At 41.5% G+C, this 21,200-nt stretch overlaps 1 protein-coding gene across 3 annotated transcripts in view; it reads right to left on the minus strand.

The window, feature by feature from the left end:
• The window catches only part of LOC145355099 (ubinuclein-1-like), a 73,233-nt gene that overhangs the window by 10,285 nt on the left and 41,748 nt on the right, over window positions 1-21,200 (minus strand). For 2 of the 3 annotated variants that reach the window (XM_080206967.1, XM_080206964.1), the window contains exons 9-15: window positions 15,726-15,770; window positions 15,025-15,143; window positions 12,802-12,924; window positions 10,772-10,915; window positions 8,830-8,880; window positions 7,323-7,365; window positions 3,491-4,738 (exon numbers count right to left, since the gene is read on the minus strand). In XM_080206967.1, coding sequence (XP_080063093.1) covers window positions 3,491-4,738; window positions 7,323-7,365; window positions 8,830-8,880; window positions 10,772-10,915; window positions 12,802-12,924; window positions 15,025-15,143; window positions 15,726-15,770 — 1,773 coding nt within the window. The remainder of the gene's footprint in view (window positions 1-3,490; window positions 4,739-7,322; window positions 7,366-8,829; window positions 8,881-10,771; window positions 10,916-12,801; window positions 12,925-15,024; window positions 15,144-15,725; window positions 15,771-21,200) is intronic. The other variant, XM_080206966.1, reaches the window with a different exon arrangement.

A 21,200-nucleotide genomic window follows, 5' to 3' on the forward strand; every position in this document is an offset into this window, starting at 1 on the left:
GACAGCTTGAAAGCAATGCAATATAAGCATACTTGATTTTGCACAATATTACCTGAAAGGAATTGCTGGTTAACAGATCGACATTTTCAGAAACTCAATAAATAAATGCCATTTCCTTTTAGTGGTGAAAGCATTTAGACGGTCATCTTTCATACTGAGTTCTCAGGTAGCTCATATTAGAGCTGTATATCTATATAATGCCTTGTCAATTCCTGAACGTGCTTTGGTCCAAATATGGAAAAGAGGAGTTTAAATAGAAAGGTGAGGTGAGAGTGACTGACCTTGACATCAAGGTTGCAGTTGACCAAGTGTGGCATCAAGGAGCCCTAGCAAAACTCAAGTCAATGGGAATCAGAGGGAAAACTCTCCACTGGTCAATTGTACTTAACACAAAGGAACATGGTTGTGGTTATTGGAGGTCAATCAACTCAGACCCAGAGAGATCATGGCAGGAGTTCCTCAAAGCAATGTCCTAGGCCCAATCATTTTCAGTTTCTTCACCAATGACTTTCCTTCCATCAAATTAAGAGACATTGTTGGGGAGGAGGGGGTTACCACTGACAACAAACTGAACTAGACCAACCATACCAGTTTTGTGGCTACAAAAGCAGGTCAAGAGGTTAGGTATCTTGCAGTGAGTAACTCATCTTTTGACTCCCCAAAGACCTGTCTACAATCTACAAGGCACATGTCAGGAGTGTAGTGGAATACTCTTTCCTGAATGGATGGGTGCAGCTCCAACAACATCCATAAAGCAACCCGTTTGATTGGCACCCCATCCACAAACATTCACTCCCTCCAGCACTGACACACAGTAGCAGCAGTGTGTACTATCTACAGGATGCACTGCAGGAACTCACCAAGGCCCTCAGACTGCACCTTCCAAACCCACAACCACTACCATTCAGAAGGACGAGAGCAGCGGATACATAGGAACACCATCACCTGGAAGCTCCTCTCCAAGTCCCTCACCATCCTGACTTGGAAATATATAGTCATTCCTTCACTATCACCAGGTCAAAATGCTGGCCTAGCTAGCAAAGCCTACATTGAATGAATAAAAGTGAGGATGTTTGCTGATGATTGCACACTGTTCAGCATTATTCACGACTCCTTGGATATTTGTTCACAAATAGCAAGGCACTGACAATATTGAGGCTTGGACTGACAAGTGGCAAGAAATGTTTGTGCCACACAAATGCTAGGCAGTGACCACCTCCAACAGAGAGAATCTAACTATTCTCTCCATGATATTCAAAAGCATTACCATCACTGAATCTCCCACGACCATCATTCTGGGGTTATCACTGACTAAAAGCTGAACCAGTCATATAATACTGTGGCTTTGAGAGCAGGCCAGAGACTGGGAATTCTGCAGTGACTAGTTCATCTCTTCACTCCCTAAAGCCTGTCCATCATCTAAAAGGCACAAGTCAGTAGTGTGATGGAATACTCTCCACTTGCCTGGATGGGTGCAGCTCCAACAACACAAGAAACTCAACAACATCCAGGGCAAAGCAGTCCACTTGAATTCGCACCCATTTACCAACTTAAACATTCATGCTCTCCACCACTGATGTAAAGTGGCAACGGTGTGAACCATCTACAAATGCACAGCAACAAATTTAACAAGCCTCCTTTGACAGCACCTTCCAACCTACAACCTCAAACCACAAGGGCAGCAGATACATGGGAATACCCTGATCTTCAATGTTCTCTTGGAACTATATAGTTGTTCCTTCACTGTCCCAGGGTCAAAATCCTCAACTCCCTTAACAGCAAAAATGAACCAACGGGGTGCATACGACAGTCATGATAGCTTTGTGACATCATTACTAAAACTACCTATCAAATTCATATTTTCTTTCTTTTTATCCAACTGAATTTCAATTCCACCAAACGGCCATGTGCGGAGGGCATTAGCCTGGACCGCTGGATTACTAGTCCAGCAGGATTCCCACTATGAAACCATGGCCCAGTAGAGTTTCATTACTAAAAGAAAATTGAAAGAAACTTGGGAGGGTCGATTCTTGTAACAGTAACCTTGATGTTTTTGCACTTGTCTCAATCTAAAACCTGGCTTGAAGACAGATTATATTGGGAAATATATCAGAAAGGGGAGAAAATTATTGCCTTACGCTTTCAACAGATTTACACATTTTGTGCATTTTTAGGTTACGTAACATGATTCAACAACAAATCAAAGCCAACTGTTACTTGTACATAAGAGAAATGCTAAATGCGCATTCAGGTAGATCAACAACACTGCACTTAACAAATTCCAGAACTTAGGGCCTTAGCAACTGAAGGTAAATCCACCAATGCTGAAGTAATCAAAATTGGAGCTGTGAAGGAGATCAGGATTAGAGTTGTGCAGATATCTCAAAAGGATCCATTTACATACTTCACAAGCTAAGCAAAGCGATTCAGAATGGTAATCCCAATTCAGCTTTATAATGCTTACATAACTGGCAATCGTAGAATCCTACAGTGCAGTAGGAAGCCATTTGGCTCATTGAGTCTGCACTGACCACAATCCCACCCAGGCCCTATCCCCATAACCTCATGCATTTACCCTGGCTAGGCCCCCTGACACTAAGACACAATTTAGCATGGTCAATTGACCTAACCCGCACATCTCTGGACTGTGGGAGGAAACTGGAGCACGGGGAGGAAACCCACGCAGACACAGGGAGAATGTGCAAACTACACACAGAGAGTGACCCGAGGCCAGAATCGAACCCAGGTCCCTGGCACTGTGGGTCAGCAATGCTAACTGCTATGTCACCGTGCCGCCAAATATTATGGCAACACATTAGCAGATACAGGTGCAAAACCTCTGCAGGTCCACAGGCCAGCCTTATCTAAACTGCTGAATATAATCATTTAGAAAGGTGGTATAACTATACAGGATAATTGCTTGATTCTTACAGGCTAGAGAAAGGACCCAAGTTAAGGAAGGAAATCAGTGAGATAGGACTTTTATGTGAGAATGAGACAACAAATTATTGACCCACTCCCCGGTTTCTGAAAGTAAAGAAAACGTTTCAGAAAAGTAAAATCTTAATGCACATATATATGATCAAATGCACAAAATAACCAAACATGGACAAGAGCCACAAACTCTAATTTGAATAAGTGGCAACAACTGGCCTAACCTAAAAACTGGAAAAGCAACAAACAACATTCAAATAGCAAGAGATGTTAAAATTAAAACGGCATATTAAGCATAGCTTTTTAATTCCTCCTCTCCAACAATGATGAAACCTAAAGAAAAATGTGATGGAAAATCTCAGTAGGTCTGGCAGCATCTTTGTCGAAGGGTCATCTCGATTGGAAACTTCAGCTCTTTTCTCTCCATACAGATGCTGCCAGGCCTGCTGAGATTTTCTTCACGTTTCAGATTCCAGCATATTAGCGATTTGATTTTATCCAATAATAAATCCAATGTACGCTTAAAATAAATCCAGATGTTTCTGTTTACACTCACCAGCATTGCTCCTGTGGCTGTGGAACTATTAACAGCTGAAGATTTAAGAGAAGAAGTTAGGAGTTTAGCTACACCCTGTGTCCCACTACTTGAGTCTCCATTACTACCACCTGGAGGGGCCACTAGAGTAAGTTTCTGAGAAACTGAAGGCTTCTTTACACTGATATTAGGCGACTGCCGATTTAATGCTTGTCCTGGAGATGGAGACTGTCTATTTAAATGAGTGCTACTGGACACAGAGGTTTGAATACTTGCTATGTTCTGAATAGGGTTATTGGGAGGGGTAGAATGTTTTGCTGCTGTGACAACAGTCATCGGAGACTTGAAAGTCTGATTTGCAGAGCTCTGAGAGTTGGTATGTTTTGCCGTACAACTGACAGAAGCTACTGAAGTGCCAAGTGTTCTTTGAGGACTGGGAGAAGTCTGTATATTACTTGCTAGAGATGAGGAGACAGAATGAAAACTCTGAGTCCTTGCTGAGGTTTTTAGGTGCTGGATTAATGGCCGCTGTTGCAACTGACTAGTCGCTTTAGTCTGAGAACTGCTTTGCAGTTTGCTTATGCTAAAGGATGGTGACGACATGAAGTTTTTCTGATGCGAGCTGGTCTGGTGGTACTGTTTCGCAGCCTGCGTGGACACCTGGTTTTGAACTTGAGTCTGTGACGTACGTTGCACACCAAGATGCTTCGGCTTGTTTTGGAGAGTCTCTGTGAAACCTTTGCTGTTCGCTGAAGAATGGTTTTTAAAAGCAGTGATAAGACTAGTGGTACTTTCTGAAGTCCTTTCCTGAGACAACTGTCCCAAAGCTAATGCCTGTTCAGCTAAAAGATTGAGGGGTGAATGTGACTGAGTAACAGGTGAGGGAGCAGAAGGGGGAGCCGGAACTTTTTGTACATGCTTCTTCTCTTCCGAAGACATGGCCACTGTCACTTTGTCACTCGGTGAATTTGATACTAAAGAACTGAAGTTCTTGGTGCCTCCTGCAGCATCATTTAGAGCTGCTAATGCGACAGACACGTCTTCCAGAGATGGCTGGTTGTTGGGTAGATCCTCATCAAGGGAATCGTCTAAACTGAACGACTGAGGAGTTGTCGTATTACTGGAACTCTGAGCAGCACTGGAAGAAACGGACACATTAACTGGAGTGACAGGAGGCGTGCACGATCCTTGCACAATGGAACCAGCATTACTGCAATGAATTGGGATACTCGTTTGCTGCAGTTTTCGTTCAGTCTTGAGGAACTGATCCTGTAAAAGAAAAAAGTGTTCATGTTAAACCCCCTTAAAGTCATATTCATATTGCACTTCATTCCTCATTCAGTAACGTCCTTTGTCAAACTATTTTTCTTTTTTCATGGATCTGCTGAGTGACAACAGTAGTCAGTATTCAAATGGGATGATGAGACGCGACTTTTCCCAGTAAAGAGATTAGCAGACAGAATCAGGTATAAATTGCTATCACTGGGAAATAGCTTACCTAGATGACTCAGAGATCCATGAAGGTATGGAGATGCTAATTTTGCGAGTCACGCAAAGTAAGAGATGCAGATGGCCCAAATACAAAAAAAGGGGAAAATCACAGAGGAACCAGGGTACAATTGCTAGTATCTGGAGAAGCAGGCAGGCTAAATTTAACATCTAGTAGCCAAGGCGACATTATAACCTCCAAGGACTGGTGAAGCCAGTTTTGTAGCTCAGAGTCTGAGAGATCATTTTAACATCTAAGAGGTCATAGAGCCAAAACAGTGCAGAAACATTCACAATGGCAGTTTCAATATCTTTGCTGCACTAGGAAAATATGTTTCCCAGACTCAATTATCTACCTTGCATTGAATGGTAACTATAAACTGGATTTGACTGATAGATTTATTTAATTTGGATGTTGTTTGGGGTGGGAAAGTCTTGAGCTCAGGAATCTCACATATAAAATATATATGTATATTGGAGCAAGGGATAATTGCTACATAAATGGTGCGTTTAGTAGTCCATATATTTAATTGTCTTCGAGTGTTATAGCTCTAGTCACGTGTATGCGTTTTCTTTAGTAACTGTTACAGAATGACTGTCCTGTTATTCTCACTGGGGATTTCACATGACTCCTCACATGATTCAAAACGCAAAAACATACACCACCATGAACTGGTGTTTGAGATGCCTTCACAGATACCACGTGAAACTACTTCTTTTAGTTTTATTTATATCTAAAACAGAGTTGATTATTTAAACTTGTATACAAGAAATGGTACTTTATTTGTACTTAGATTGGACATTTCATTACAATTTAGCTTGCACTTTTGTGATAGATTAGTAACTAATATTTTGTATCTCTGCCTAGGTAGAGCATCACCTGGTGATTTTTATCAGGCCTTTTGAATGTGCAGCAGTAAGCCTTTTCTTTGAAAATGCCTTTTGCATTGCACACTAAAGTAGTTCACAAAACTAATGTACAAACTTGTACATAAAAGATGACCAAATGGACACACCAAAAGGCCAATTTCACCATCATAATGTATAAATCAAAAAGGTTATATTTAGCAAGAAGAGACAGCTGCTGAACAGAAAGCTGAATAAATAACTCAAAAAGTGACTTGTAAAGAGCTTGGGTGTTGTGTTGCATGGATGTGAGACTTCACCCTTCCGGAAGAAGCAAATAAACTTGTTAAATAGTTCTGAAATGCCCTTTTGAAGGAGAAAGGAAAGAATCAGCGGGACCATAAAAAGAGACAAACAATGAAACGAGCAACCGATTGAACAAAGTAATTTGTTGAACACAATCGGGAAAAGGCAGAAAAACTGGGTTTCTCTGAGAAACTGAAACACATTCCAACAGAAAGCAGACTCCTTTCCCTTTATTCTTTTGTGGGATGTGGGTGTTGCTGGCAAGGCCAATATTTGTTGTCCATCCCATCCCTAATTGCTCCTTGTTAATGCAAGTCTACTTGTGACAACGATGGATAAAAAAACTGAGCTGCAAGCCTTGATGTTTCAGAGGGCAGTTAAGAGTCAACCACATTGCAGTGGGTCTGAAGCCACATGTAAGCCATACTGGGTAAGGATGGCAGATCTTATTCCCAAACGGACATTGGTGAACCAGACGTGGTTTTGCAACAATCGATGGACACCATTATGGAGACTAGCTTTATATTCCTGGTTTATTGATTGAATGCAAATTCCTCCAGCTGCCATGGTGCGATCGGAACCCACATTAGCCTGGACCACGGTACTACTAGCCCAGTAACATTACGACTGTCTCCCTAAAAACTTGTAAAAGACATTGTGGAAGGAAGATTTCAAGGAAAAAGAGTAACAAGGTGGAAGAGAATGTTGGATGGCTTGAAAATTGGAGAACGTTATTGTCAAATGTAAAGAATGGCACAGGATAGAGAGGCATGGAAAAACTGAGCCAAGATCCTGCCTTTAGATGGAGTACACATGATGATAATGATGATAAATGCTTACAGGAGTGAAAGAACCCCACAGCTACATTTATTTAAGAATTCAAAAGTACTTCCTAAATAATCAATGCTCAAACTGGATTTTAGTGTTTGCTAAAGTAAAGTATTCCAGTGCTGAGGGATACGTTTCCAAATACAGAGCCAAGATAAATTTCTCCCAACTCGGATACAACATGGAACAGGTCCAGAATTAAATGGCATAATTACTTGGTTTATACATAAGAAGTTCAATTCTTTTAATCTGTCCTATCTTGGGAACTATCATTACGCCAAAAAACTCAGATATTTGGGATACAAGGGTCAAATGCCGGAGGATTAGTATTCCAGCAAAATGTTTTTCAAATGGATCTCGTCCCCAGTACACCAGTTGCACTTACCTTCGTTTTAGTCTTTGGGGCAGCAATGACTTTCTTCTTTGTTCTAAATTAAAATGCAATCAAAGTTAGTTTGCAGTTTGTTATCTGTATCTTCCAACAACGCAATGTCAAATACCATGATCAATCTCATCTTGCGTTGTTCAAAGTTAAAAAGCAATTTGAATAAAGTTGTGCGCTGTCTCTAATCTGGTTGAATGGATACAGAGTGGCAGGGAGTAGGGCTGCTTTCAACACTTCTGTGAGGGAGAGAGAAAAACTGGAATGCTGAGAATGTAAATAACAGGCAGAATAGACAACACTCAATGCTGGAACATCCACAACATACTGGGATAGAGATTTACAATCCTCTCAGGGAAGAAATTTCTCCTCATCTCAAAAGCAAGCGAATGACACCTTATCCTGAGGTTGTGCCTTCACGTTCTAGACTCACCAAGGAAAAACACCCTCTGCATTACCTATCAAACCCCAATCTTGTATTCTTCAACGAGTTCACCTTTCATTCTTCTGAACTCTGGGGAATAGAGGTCCAATTTACTCAGCCTCTCAGCAGGCAGCATGGTGGCTAGCACTGCTGCCACACAGTGGCAGGTTTGATTCCCAGCTTGGATCACTGACTTTGTGGAGTTTGCACATTCTTCTATGTCTGCATGGGTTTCCTCTGGGTGCTCCAGTTTCCTCCCACATTCTAAAGATGTGCAGGTTAGGTGGATTTACCACGCTAAATTGCCCCTTAGTGTCAGAAGGACTTGATAGGGAAAATGTATGGGATTGTGGTCAGTGTAGACTCATGGTCCAAATAGCCTCCTTCTGCACTATAGGATTCTATGGCTCTCATTACAGGGAACTGATTCTACGACTCTTATCCCAGGAACCGTTCTAGTGAACCTGTGCTGTACTACCTCCAAGAGGTGAAGATAAGAGTCCAGGATGGACAGAGTAGGTTCGAGGCCAGGCAGAGTGGGTAAAATACCCAGGACGGAGGTGTCACAAAAGAAGGGTGAGAGAGGGGAAAGAGAGAGAAGGAAATAGAACAGCAACTTAAAATGGTCCGAATTCTTTTCCCCAAATGACTTATGGTGTCACATTGCCCTGAGTAATATATGGTTCCAATTAGTAACAATATCAGATGGGTGAACAAAGCCATTTTCTGCAATAATGTGGCATTGCAATATTACACCCAAAATGGCAATTACTGCCTGGGTGGTGATTTGGTGAAGTGGACTTCAACGGAATGAAAATAAGGCAGTTCTATAAAGAGCTAGTAAGTCACTCCATCAGTTCCCTGGCCAGACAGTTCATAGGAAAATCTATCTCAGATGGTCTTCAGAAAAGACTGTGTGTCTTAGAATGCAAACACATTAAACTTTAATTCAGTAATGTTAAACATCATTTTAACACTTTGTGAATGCGGTTCTCTCAGTTGGATTAGCTGACACATCACTAAAGCTGCTTGTATTGAAAAAAAGGACAGTAAATGCACAAGAGCGCAGAAGATGCAAATACTCACGGTATTGAGGTGACATGAGCATGTACCTTCCTGCTTTCTTTGAATAACGTTCTGTCGAGGAAAAACAAATCCAAATATATTGTGCCTTTCTTCCTTATTTTTTATACCACGTGGATCACATAACAACGCTTTAAACAACTTAGACACAATCCATGCCATGTTGCAATCATTGTTAGAAGTTGTTTCAAGATATTTCTAGCTCAGTGCCCATGCTGAAGATATTGGGAGATTCAACTGATGATAAACTTGCAGAATCATTGATCTTAAAGATTTTATTCTGTAGCCTGGGCTCCTACTTGCAATCCTGGACAGGTGTTTATGTTATTATAAAAATTATTTAATGAAATTTTTTTTTAAGCACTGCTGCCTCACACGTCAGGGGCTTGGGTTCAATTCCTGGCTTGGGTCACTGTCTGTGTGGAGTCTTCACATTTTCCCCGTGTCTGCGTGGGTTTCCTCCGGGTGCTCCGGTTTCCTCCCACAGTCCAAAGATGTGCAGGTTAGGTGGACTGGCCATGCTAAATTGCTCTGTAATGTCATGAAGGTAAATGCATGGGGTTATGGGGGTAGGGCTTGTAGTCAGTACAGTCTCAATGGGCCAAAAGGCCTCATTCTGCACTGTAGGGATTCTATGAAGCTGCTTCTTTTATAGTTGTTCCTGAAACAAAAAGGTGAAGCCTGACTGGTTGAGTGTTTCCAGAATTTTCTGTTCTTATGCAGAAAGAGTCTTAATTAAGTCTTAGTCTTAAGTAAGATTTATTTAAAGTCTCAAATCTTTTCTTCTTTGTGGTAAGGACACCAAAAATCAGGAAGGCATATTTAATACCGTTTATACTTTTCATTTTCTATGTAATTCTGTGCATGCTATTGGTACAGAATAACAGAGAATACAGCTTGGTAGTCTGGGGAAAACGCATTGCAGCGAACAGCAGCTAAAAAGTTTAGGAACTAAACTGACATTCAGTTTCAGTAGATATAATTTTAAGGGGGCAGCACTGTAGGTGCGTTAGCATCACTGTACATGCAGCCATTTAAATCCTGGTGCCCTTTCCATTGCAGAGTCAAAATTGTGAAACAAAATTGCGGAATAAAGACCTTCTCTGAAGGTGTTAATCCAGGGATGGGAATAGTTTTGTCCACCTAAAGGCAGAGCGTGCCCAGCCAAGTTACGCAGCAACAGTGGTCAAAAGTGGTGGTAAAATTGAATTCTCGAAGCTTTGAACCACAGATTTCCATGATCTCACACACCTGCCCGCTAGCAGAGTGGTTAGCACTGCTGCCTCACAGCACCAGGGACCCAGGTTTAATCCCTGGCTTGGGTTACACAAACTGTGTGGAGTTTGCACATTCTCCCCACGTCTGCGCGGGTTTCCTCCAGGTGCTCCAGTTTCCTCCTACAGTCCAAAAGACGTGCTGGTTAGGTGCATTAAACCAAACAGGTGCCTGAGCATGGCAACGAGGGGAATTTCACAGCAACTTCATTGCAATGTTAATGTAAGCCTTACTTGCGACTAATAAATGAAGAAACTAAATAAACCCTTTGCCACTGTCACTCTCTTCCCTTTCCAAGTCTGGCCTGAGTATAGGATTCTACATAGTATGAAAAGGACAACCTTCAAGAACATACACAGGCACTCCAGCTTACTTTTGTAGGCACTAGCTGATAGAGAAGCTAGTACCTTATTAATGCTCATTCTCACTCGGAGAATGGACTGTTCATTTAACAACTTTGAACTTGGTAATACTCCATCTTAGTTGATTGCTTACAAACATTTGAATGATTTTACATTATGAAGCAAGGTCGGCTCATTTATCTACAGGTGTGCAGAACACTTGAACAGCACATGTGGCACACTGCATGGGACTACGTTATCAGCTCGAGAACTACTTCAGAGGATCAATAATAAAGAATGTAAACAAAACATACACCTTTGCCACATACCTTGCTTGCATCCATCCTTTAGGCCAGAGTGGTTTCACCTCTGATTCAAGAAAAGCCTTTAGGTAGTCCTCTGCAGCTTGGGACTTGTTTCTCTCCTGCTCGTAGCAAGCCATTTTTGTCCTCACCACAGTACACAGCAAGTCCCTGTTGCCACAACATAATAAAGAAGAGTGAAGAAGTGGCGGGACAAAATGCCAAAATCCCAAGGACATAGGCTACCACGAGAACATCAACCACATTGCATTTTCTCTCACTGATCAGGATTCATCGTCCAAACATAACTTCAATACGAGATCCTGGCCCATGGAAGGAATTGTTCCTAACTGCTCGATACACAATACTTGCATACTAAACATAGCTGATTTATTGCTAAATTTCACCTAAAGGCATATTAACATGTTTCAAAAATGCAACTAGGATACATTAACTCTCTCATAGAATCCCTATAGTGCAGGAGGTGGCCATTAAGCCCATCAAGTCTGCACAGACCACAATCCCACCCAGCCCTATCCCCACAACCCCATGCATTTGCCCTAACCAGTCCCTGTGACACTAAGGGGCAATTTAGCATGGCCAATCCACCTAACTGGTACATCTATGGAGTGTGGGAGGAAACGGGAGCACGCAGAGGAAATGCTCACGGACATGGAGAGAACATGCAAACTCCACACATATGGTGACCCTGGATCCCTAGTGCTATGAGGGAGCAGTGCTATTCACTGTTCTGCCAGTAAATCATCTTGATTGCGCAAAATTTTTTGTTTTCCAAATTTGGAGAGGATTCCCTGAGAATGGGTGGTGGCCAAAATCTCAGCTCCACTTTACAATATGAAGGTGATTAATTCCATATTTCCAAATTGTGCATGCATATAACACCATTATTCTGTTTGCTGAGTACACTAATAGAACATGAGGAAAGCATAACACAGCCTGCACTTTCGCTGAGTGTGACACTTCCTTTGGTTGCTCTGGTTTCATGTTCAAGTCTTGATCTAAGTGACTCCCCTCCAGGTGCAAAGAGTGTCGCAAAATGAGTTCATAGAATCCTACAGTACAGAAGGCAGCCATCCAGTCCATTGAGTTTGCACCAACCAAATCCCACCCAGCCCCTATCTCTACAACCCCATGTACTTACCCTAGCTAGTCCCCCTGATATTAAGGGGCAATTTAGCATGGCTAATCCACCTAACCCGCACATCTTTGGACTTCATTCAGCTTATTTACAAATTGTGAATTCAACACACAAAATGGTCAATAAATCAGCACCGTTTAACCATCACACATATATATATATATATAATGAAACAATTGGAAATTTTGAAGTCTACATTATCAAGTGCTGCTATTTTAAGACCATGTGGTTCAGGCACACAGACCAAGTGTTCACCTTCACCGCAAGCATGACAGCCTGCTGGAGCTCAGAGTAATAGAATAAAAGTGACTCAGCTCGACAATGGACCATTAATTGTTCCATCAGATTACCAGCCACATGGCAAAAATAAACATTTACACCAATGTTTCTACTGATTATTTGATTGCAATGAATCTGTGATCTAGTGTACACAAATTGAAAGTGCTTAACATACACAGTAAATACAAAGCTTGACTAAATGTCCCCATTTCAATAAGCTCAATGCAAATCTTTGTTTAAGAGCACTCCTTGGTTTCTTTTGTATTTTTTTCACCTCCAAATCTAAACTTGCTCATCTCACAAAAGCAACTCCCACCATTGTTCCATTCTATCCTGCCATTATGATCAATGTCAAGTTTATCAGCACTTGGGCCATCAAATCCACCAACCTCATTTACTCTTTCCTTGATGACATCAGTAATACAACATTGCTAACCATCGACCAAGTTGAATGATCTGACATGCAGTCCTATCATCCAATATGCCCATCATCAGTTAGCCGGTGCAGCAAAGATGTAATCCGTAATGAACTGAATGATAATAACCGGATGAACTTAAAAGACATACTTGTTGACACAAAAGCCTTACATGATCTGTTACAACAATCAACATATCCAACCTGATCTCATCATTCCAGTGAAACTTTTTACGAGGTCCCACAATTCTTCTTCCCAACTTGTCTTCATCATCATCATCGTCAGAGAACATTCTCTCCTTCTGGTCCTTATCTTCCCCCATCATTCTGCAAATCAGAAACTTGAAATAAATTGAAAATTCACCAACTGATCAGTCTGAATCAACAATTGATCAGGATTCGTAAAACTCAAAATGTTAATCAGTGCCTCGATGCTTCTTATAAACATATAAATAAATTACTGGGCTGATCAGTAACTATATTATATTTTCTAATTATCTGAAAAGGGGTTTATTACCCACATTGAACATTTATGTTACAGAACTATTTATGTCACAGATGTTGGAGGAGCAGATTAGAAATAAAGCTTTTTTGTTTGCAAGATTATTGGGAAAGTGACAAAATGCAAACATTGAAATGCCCAATTTGTGTCAAAACAAGTATCTTTTACTTTAAATTTAGTTCTTTAGTAAAGGAACAAAGTTTCTGTCCATAATTTGTACATAGGTGGTAAGTCAGTTTCTAAGTCAATGCATTTTCAACCATGTTTCTTTATAAAACAGTGTTTAGACAGTTACATGCGTATAGAGAGATATGGGTCAAATGCAGGCAATTGGGACTAGCTTAGCTGTTAAAAGAAGAAGGGTGGCATCAGCTAGTTGGGCCAAAGGGTATGTTTCCATGCTGTAAACCTCAATGACTCAAACAAATGGAAAGATTTGGCCGACTCCCATTGACCTCAATTTTGATAAGAGGTTCTTGATGCCACACTGGGTCAAACGTTGTCTTGATATCAGGGGCAGTCCCTCTCAAATGCAGCTCTTTTGGCTACATTTAGACCAAAGGTGTAATGAAGTGTGGAGCTGAGTACTCATTGTGGAACTCAAAGCTGAGCATCAAGAAGCATGTTAATGGCAAGTTTCACCTGATAATACTGATGATGACACCTCCATCACGTGGCGAAAAACTGCAACAGGCGACGGTGCAGAGGGACCTTGGGGTCCTTGTGCATGAGTCGCAAAAACCCAGCTTGCAGGTGCAGCAGGTGATCAGGAAGGCGAATGGGATGCTGGCCTTCATAGCGAGGGGGGTTGAATATAAAAGTAGGGAGGTCTTGCTGCGGCTGTATAGGGCATTGGTGAGGCCGCAGCTGGAGTACTGTGTGCAGTTTTGGGCGCCGTACTTACGCAAGGATATTTTGGCCTTGGAGGGAGTGCAGAGGAGGTTTACTAGGCTGATGCCGGAGTTGAGGGGGTTGAGCTATGAGGAGAGGCTGAATAAACTAGGCTCGTACTCGTTAGAGTTTAGAAGAATGAGGGGAGATCTCATTGAGACGTATAAGATGATGAATGGGATGGATAGGATAGAGGTGGAGAGACTCTTCCCGCTCAGAAAGGATAATAGGACTAGGGGGCACAGCCTCAAGATAAAGGGGGGGGCGGTTTAGAACGGAGTTGAGGAGGAACTTCTTCACTCAAAGGGTGGTGAATCTCTGGAATTCTCTGCCCGTTGAAGTGGTGGAGGCTACCTCGCTAAATATTTTTAAGACGCGGGTTGATGAGTTTTTGATAAGAGAGGGGATTAAGGGTTATGGGGAGAGGGCAGGAATGTGGAACTGAGCCACGACAGATCAGCCATGATCTTATTGAATGGCGGGGCAGGCTCGAAGGGCTAGATGGCCTACTCCTGCTCCTATTTCTTATGTTTCTTATGTATCACTTTGCTAATGCTTAAAGAGTAAACTGATGGTGCTGTAATTTGCCAGATTGGATTCGTCCTGTTTGGTTATAGATAGGATGCACCTGGGGAATTTTCCACAATATCAAGTTGACACCAGTGCTTGCAGCTGCACTGGAACAGCTTAACTGGGGTGGAAAGGGGTGGGGTTTTTTTTGCCCTAAACAAGGGAAAATGAGAAATATAGATCTGGCCTGTGTGGGATGTCAGGAATTATTTATTTAAACAAAAGGCAAGGAAATTTATAATTCTTTTCCCATCCCTTCTGGTCTCCCACCTTTCCCAAAAAGACAGGTGTTAGGCTCGATCAACAAACATCCAAAAATGAGAACGATGGATTTTTATTAGGCAATCGTATTAAGGCATATGGAGCCAGGTTGATTGAGGGAGTAGAATCCAGCTGAACGGGATGGAGAGGCTGTATGGCTCGGAACGCAAGTGCAATCCACTGTATTGCTATATGGCACATACTTAGCAATTTTGGCTTGGCTGTGAGCCTGGCAGTCATCTTGATACTTTGCCATCTGATGTGGCATTGCTTTCCCAATTGCTTCTTTTAGTTTATGTATTGGTTCCTTCAGCCGGCCATCCTGCAAGAAAACAAATTCAAACAAAATGCATTTTTCTTCTATACTAAACTTCAGCAATGCATCAATAAGGCCCAGGCAATATCACAGATTCAGAAAATTTATAATTAGTAGCATTGATCACCCCCAGCCCCTGAAAAAACATAAAACCATTAACTTTAAGTAAGATTTTCAGCAAACTTGTGATAGACAAGTGAATCTAGATTAACATTACATACTGAACGCCTCTAATTAAATGCAGTGATGTAGAAATTTTCTTCCGCCACTAAAAGGAGCTCTGATACTTAGTGGCAGAAACTTGTTTTGAAGCAGAAATGGCAACGCAAGTGCAATTTCTGATGAAACTGTTTAAAATTAACATGCCTACAGTATAGGATTGGCTCCAAGAGGACTACTAAACGCAAGAGTTTAAACATCATTTAAAGCTGTGTAGACTGCTGCAGATTATGTATAGAAAAATGGTTTTCCGATCACACAACAGAAACACATAAATCAATGTATATGTGGCATTAAAGAGTTTTACACACGAATCCTTAAATTCATTTGATATTTACTATACACAGTGAAACCTGTATAAATGCTCACCTGCATAAAGCATTCACCTGTCTTTACCAGCCATTTTGCCCCAGTCTGTAATAATTTTTTAAGAGGACAAAAAATTAGTTGCTTAACAGAGCTCCCAACATCAGAATTAGGGGACTATAGAAATCCTTCCCCCCCCCACCCCTGTCCGAAAAATATTTAATGGAAAAAGCAACATAGGTGCTAAAACAGGACATAAGCTGGCCATGTATGAGAATCAGTTCTAACTTCATGAAGTCAAATTCATTTGGAACAATGATGCATTTGACATGGTTTTATGCTGGTGTTTATGCTTCATGAATTCAAAAGTCTACTCCTCTTAATTCAAAATTACTCTATTCAAATTATATGATAATTCAGGATATTAAACCACTAAAATCCTACTTTCCAGTCACTTACTCAATGCTTTATTCAAATTACTGGATAATTTGATATTTGAAGCATAAGAGGTGTCTTTGAATTATCAGGAGAAGACTGTAAAAATGAATTGTGTATGATATCTCCTCGTGATCACTCTCTAAGGGTGGCACAATTAAACAAACCCAACATGAATGCAATGCTTTGACTAAACAACAGAACAAACTGCAATACTAATATCTTAAACATTCCACATTGAATTTTGTTAAGGTGAATTTAGTATTATGGATCATAGAATCCCCACATGCTGATGGAGGCCATTTGGCCCATCAAGTCCGCATGACCACAATCCCACCCAGATCCCAACCCTGCAACCATACACATTTACCCTGCTAATCCCCTGACACTAGGGTCAATTTAACATGGCCAATCAACCTCACCCACATATCTTTGGACTATGGAGGAAACCCATGCAAACACGGGGAGAATGTGCAAACTCCACAAAGACAGTAACCTGAGGACGGAATTGAACCCAGGACCCTGGCGCTGTGAGGCAGCAGGGCAAACCACTGTGCCACTCTGCCACTCATATAGAGCCAATTTACAAAAATATTACATATCAATGTGTTACAAACATTAACACGAAGTGCCCGGAAACCAAAATTTGTCACAGAACATTCTTTTCCCTCCAATAAGAATCAAACCTGGATTAAGCAACCAAGTGTTTTTGTTCTGAGTAACTACATGATGCAAATTGTCTTTTGTACAAAACTCAAGGTTGACAACGAGTTTTCAATATTATTACAAACTTTGGTATATTTTCCAAATGAGGTTAAAGGTGATTTTAAGATTAGTTCCAATATTTTGTTTTTGCTGCATAGGCTGCTGCCATTATCTTGTATTTTATATTGGCATTGGCGTGTCAGAACACAGTTAAAAATAGGTGGACAATATTTAAACATTTAGCTTTAAAACAAAATCTTAACCTCGTGATATCCAGCTGTGAGCTCGGCTGTGTAGTAGAACTTTTGCCTTAAGTCAACAAGGGTATAATATCAAGGCAGATGGAATGCTACACGGTCAGAGGTGACCCCTTTCAGATTATACATTAAATCCTGGTGCTAACATGGTGTCAACTTGCTGTTCGAGTGCACACGTAAGTTGCCATAACACTATTCTAGGAGAAGTGGAGCAATCCTCCCCATGCCTTGGTCCACATTTATTTTTCAACCAAAACAGGCAATCTGGGTCACTTGTCTCTTTTCTGTTTGACGAATCTCATTGCAGCTTGTGAAATCTTTCCAGGTGCTTTAGCTGCAATGGCCATCCACATAACTATAATGACTAGGTTTCAAAGGTAAGCAATTGACTGTGAAGTGCCTTAGGACCGACCCAAGTTGTGCAAGTTGCTTTCCAAACCGAGCTTCTTCCTTCTAGTTTTGGTTTCCTCTCCCCAAAACGTTTCATACACAATATCGAGCAATTCCAATTCTGTGCATAGCAAGTTGCCAAAAAAAAAATGAAACAGAGCAGTTTTTTTTGATGTTAACTGATGAGGGATGCTAGCCAAGGTAACAAGAGTTCACGCATCCAGAGGATGGCTCTTCAAATAACCAAGCATTCCCTTAGCGCTGTTCTGCGAGTGGTAAACTGGGGCTTCACTTGGGTCTCAAGTTGCAAAACCTTTTGATTCAGAGGTAAATGTGCAAGTAAATGAGCAAAGCTCGTACTTAGAATCATGGAATAGAATCACAAAATTCTACAGTGCAGGAGGCCGCCATTTGGCCCATTAGGTCTGCACTCCGACCACAACCCCACCCAGACCCCATAACCCCATGCATTTACCTTAGTCAGTCCCCCTGACACTAAGAAAAAATTTAGCATGGCCAATCAACCTAACCTGCACATCTCTGGACTGTGGGAGGAAACCGGAGCAACCGGTGGAAATCCACGCAGACACAGGGAGAACGTGCAAACTCCACACAGACAGTGACCCAAGCCGGGAATCGAACCCGGGTCCCTGGCACTGAGGTGTGCCATCCTTGGTGTAGATTATACTTGGTATTACCTAATCACAAATGTCTGTCTGGTCTCCCTTTCTAATCTTTGCAACTTCCATTATATCTTTCAAGTAGGTTTCTCAACACAACATTAAGGTAATTTTACCTGGGCTTCAATCAAAAGCCTTTCAGTTCCAATTCAGAGTGCACTCAGCAATGGTTGAATCACCATGAGGGGACTGTACTACAACCATAAACACCATGGAGTGTGGGTGAGAAGAAAATTGCCTTCTGCCTACATGTAACCTTTCCAAATTTAATTTAAAAAGGTATGATTTATACATTGCAATGTGCAGCGCTGTGGTTTTGAGATACTCAAAAGTAAGTTATGACTGGGAGAGGAAATGAAGCAGAAAAATAAGCTTTAGCTCTTGGTAACTTTCCAAAAAGTAGGAAATAAAACACTTTGTATCAAGATTACACTTGGATGAGAAGACAATAGCATTTAAAATGTACAAAAGTAGCCAGCTGGAATTCTCTGGTCTCACATACCCCGCTACCACTGCCAGTAAGAACAGAGAATTTGGCGCTCAGCCAAATCTCAGTTCACGGCAGCGGGACTGCATAATCTCAGCCGAAGGTCGGAGAATTCCAGCCATCCTGTGCTAATGTAATTTGCAACATCATTACCCCTGCTCCAAAATATTCCAACTGGAAATAAAACATCACATGGGTAAAATATTATAATAAGGGTTTGGTCACATACACATAAATATCTTCCATGAATATAACATATTTTAGTTCACGTCATAGAATCACAGAATCCCTACAGCACAGAAAGAGGCCATTTGGCCCATCAAGTCTGCACTGACCACAATCCCACCCAGGCCTGACCCCCATATCCCTACATACTTACCCATTAATCCCTCTAATCTACGCATCTCAGGACACTAAGGGCAATTTTAGCATGGCCGATCAACCTAACCTGCAAATTTTTGGACTGTGGGGGGAAACCGGAGCACCCGGAGGAAACCCACGCAGACTCGAGGAGAATGTGCAAACTCCACACAGACAGTGACCCAAGCCGGGAATCGAAGCCAGGTCCCTGAAACTGTGAAGCAGCAGTGCTACCGAGCCGCCCTTAAAACTTCATTACATTACAGAATGTGGTTATCCAGAACTGCTAAGCATTTCCACGTACAATCTGATCAATGGTGTGGAGATGCCGGCACTGGACTGGGGTAAACACAGTAAGAAGTCTCAAAACCAGGTTAAAGTCCAACAGGTTTATTTGGTAGCACAAGCCACAAGCTTTCGGAGCGCTACCCCTTCATCAGGTGAGTGGGAGTTCTGTTCACAAATAAGGCATATAAAGACAAACTCAATTTACAAAATAATTTACAAAATTATTTTGTAAATTGAATGTGATCAATGACATGAAAGAACATTGATGAACATGGGGCTTTAACTGTTGCCACTTGGCCTTTCTGCAAAGACTTACTAAGAGAGCAATGTAAAACACAGTAAAGTTTATTTATTAGTCACAAGAAAGGCTTACATTAACACTGCAATGATGTTGCTGTGAAATTCCCCGAGTCGCCACACTCCAGCGCCTGTTCAGGTCAATGCACCTAACCAGCGCGTCTTTCAAAGTGTGGGAGGAAACCCATGCTGACATGGAGAGAAGGTGCAGACTCCACACAGACAGTGATCCAAGCCAGAAATCGAACCCGGATCCCTGGCACTGTGAGGGAGCAGTGCTAACTACTGTGCCACCATGCTGCCCTCCCACCTGCCAAGAAAGAGCGAACATGCTGACCTCTTTCCCCATACTATGGAATTAACACTTACTTGGCCCATGGGGGTTTAATCAAACATAGACAGACAAATGGACCCCAAGAATTTTGTGTTTACTCGGTCCATAGGAACAGAGAGCTATGGACTGAGTAAGGGCAGAAGGCTTTTTTAAAGTTTAGTTAGGGCATCATGATCGGCACAGCCGAAGGGCCTGTTCCTGTGCTGTACTTCTCTTTGTCCTTCTTGTCCACTCAGTCCATAGTCAAAACAGCTAAGGAAATTAGTCTTGTGCATTCAGAAGTGTTATTAAACTGGCATAATAAGAGATCACCACTGCTAAACAACTCTCCCCGTCTCAAAAAAAAGATTTTACAATTCTGAAGACTCATCTTCTCAGAAGAAAATTAGGAACATTCGTACTGCAGATAAAAAAAATTCTATTCTCTCTCCTGTATTTTTCCATCTTTATTTCACTTTCAGAACACCGATTAAAATGTATATTTCCTGCCTTATTCTTCCTTGTTTGGACATTGCACGTCTCAAAAAGGATTCTTCAACCTAATATGTGAAGAATCTTGCTGCTGCTGGTTTGCTCGCAGGGCTTTAACTGTCCTGTAGAGGGCTCAGTATTGGGAAAGTTGCCAGATTGGAGGAAATTTCCACTGACAAGCCAATAAAATGCCTGCTAGCAGCTGTCAGCAAAGTGAATGCTGATGACAATCCATTGCTAAGAGCAGAATCCAGACAGTATCTTTTTAGATTTTCCAGCCAAAAATCTATGTTATTTTAAGGTCTGCTAAAAGAAAAATCTTAATAAGTCCCCACAATCTCCTCCAATTTAGGCCACATCTCCCCCTGCAGAACATTCATATCATACAGCACAACAGGAGTAACTTACAATTACAGGCTCTGTGCTACTGCTTTCAGTTTACAAGTGCTTTTAATTAGAGTATATGCTCTCTCCCTGCAGAAGCACACTCCACTTAAAGTCCACAGCTTAAGCACAGGCTGACAATATCGAAGGATTAAGCACCCTAAATGTGAGCGACAATGTGGAATAAAAAGAGAAAATGCTGGAAAACCTCAGCAGATCTGGCAGCATCTGTAAGGAGAGAAAAGAGCTGACATTTCGAGTCCTGACAAAGGGTCAACTGGACTCAAAACATCGGCTCTTTTCTCTCCTTACAGATGCTGCCAGAAATGCTGAGATTTTCCAGCATTTTCTCTTTTGGTTTCAGACTCCTGCATCCGCAGCAATTTACTTTTATTATCAATATGTTTGGAATATTAGGTCAGGAACATGGTCTATGACATTCAATAGTAA

Source organism: Carcharhinus amblyrhynchos, chromosome 18, assembly GCF_965287045.1.
Source record: "Carcharhinus amblyrhynchos chromosome 18, sCarAmb.v2.hapA, whole genome shotgun sequence".
Classification (NCBI taxonomy): Eukaryota; Metazoa; Chordata; class Chondrichthyes; order Carcharhiniformes; family Carcharhinidae; genus Carcharhinus; species Carcharhinus amblyrhynchos.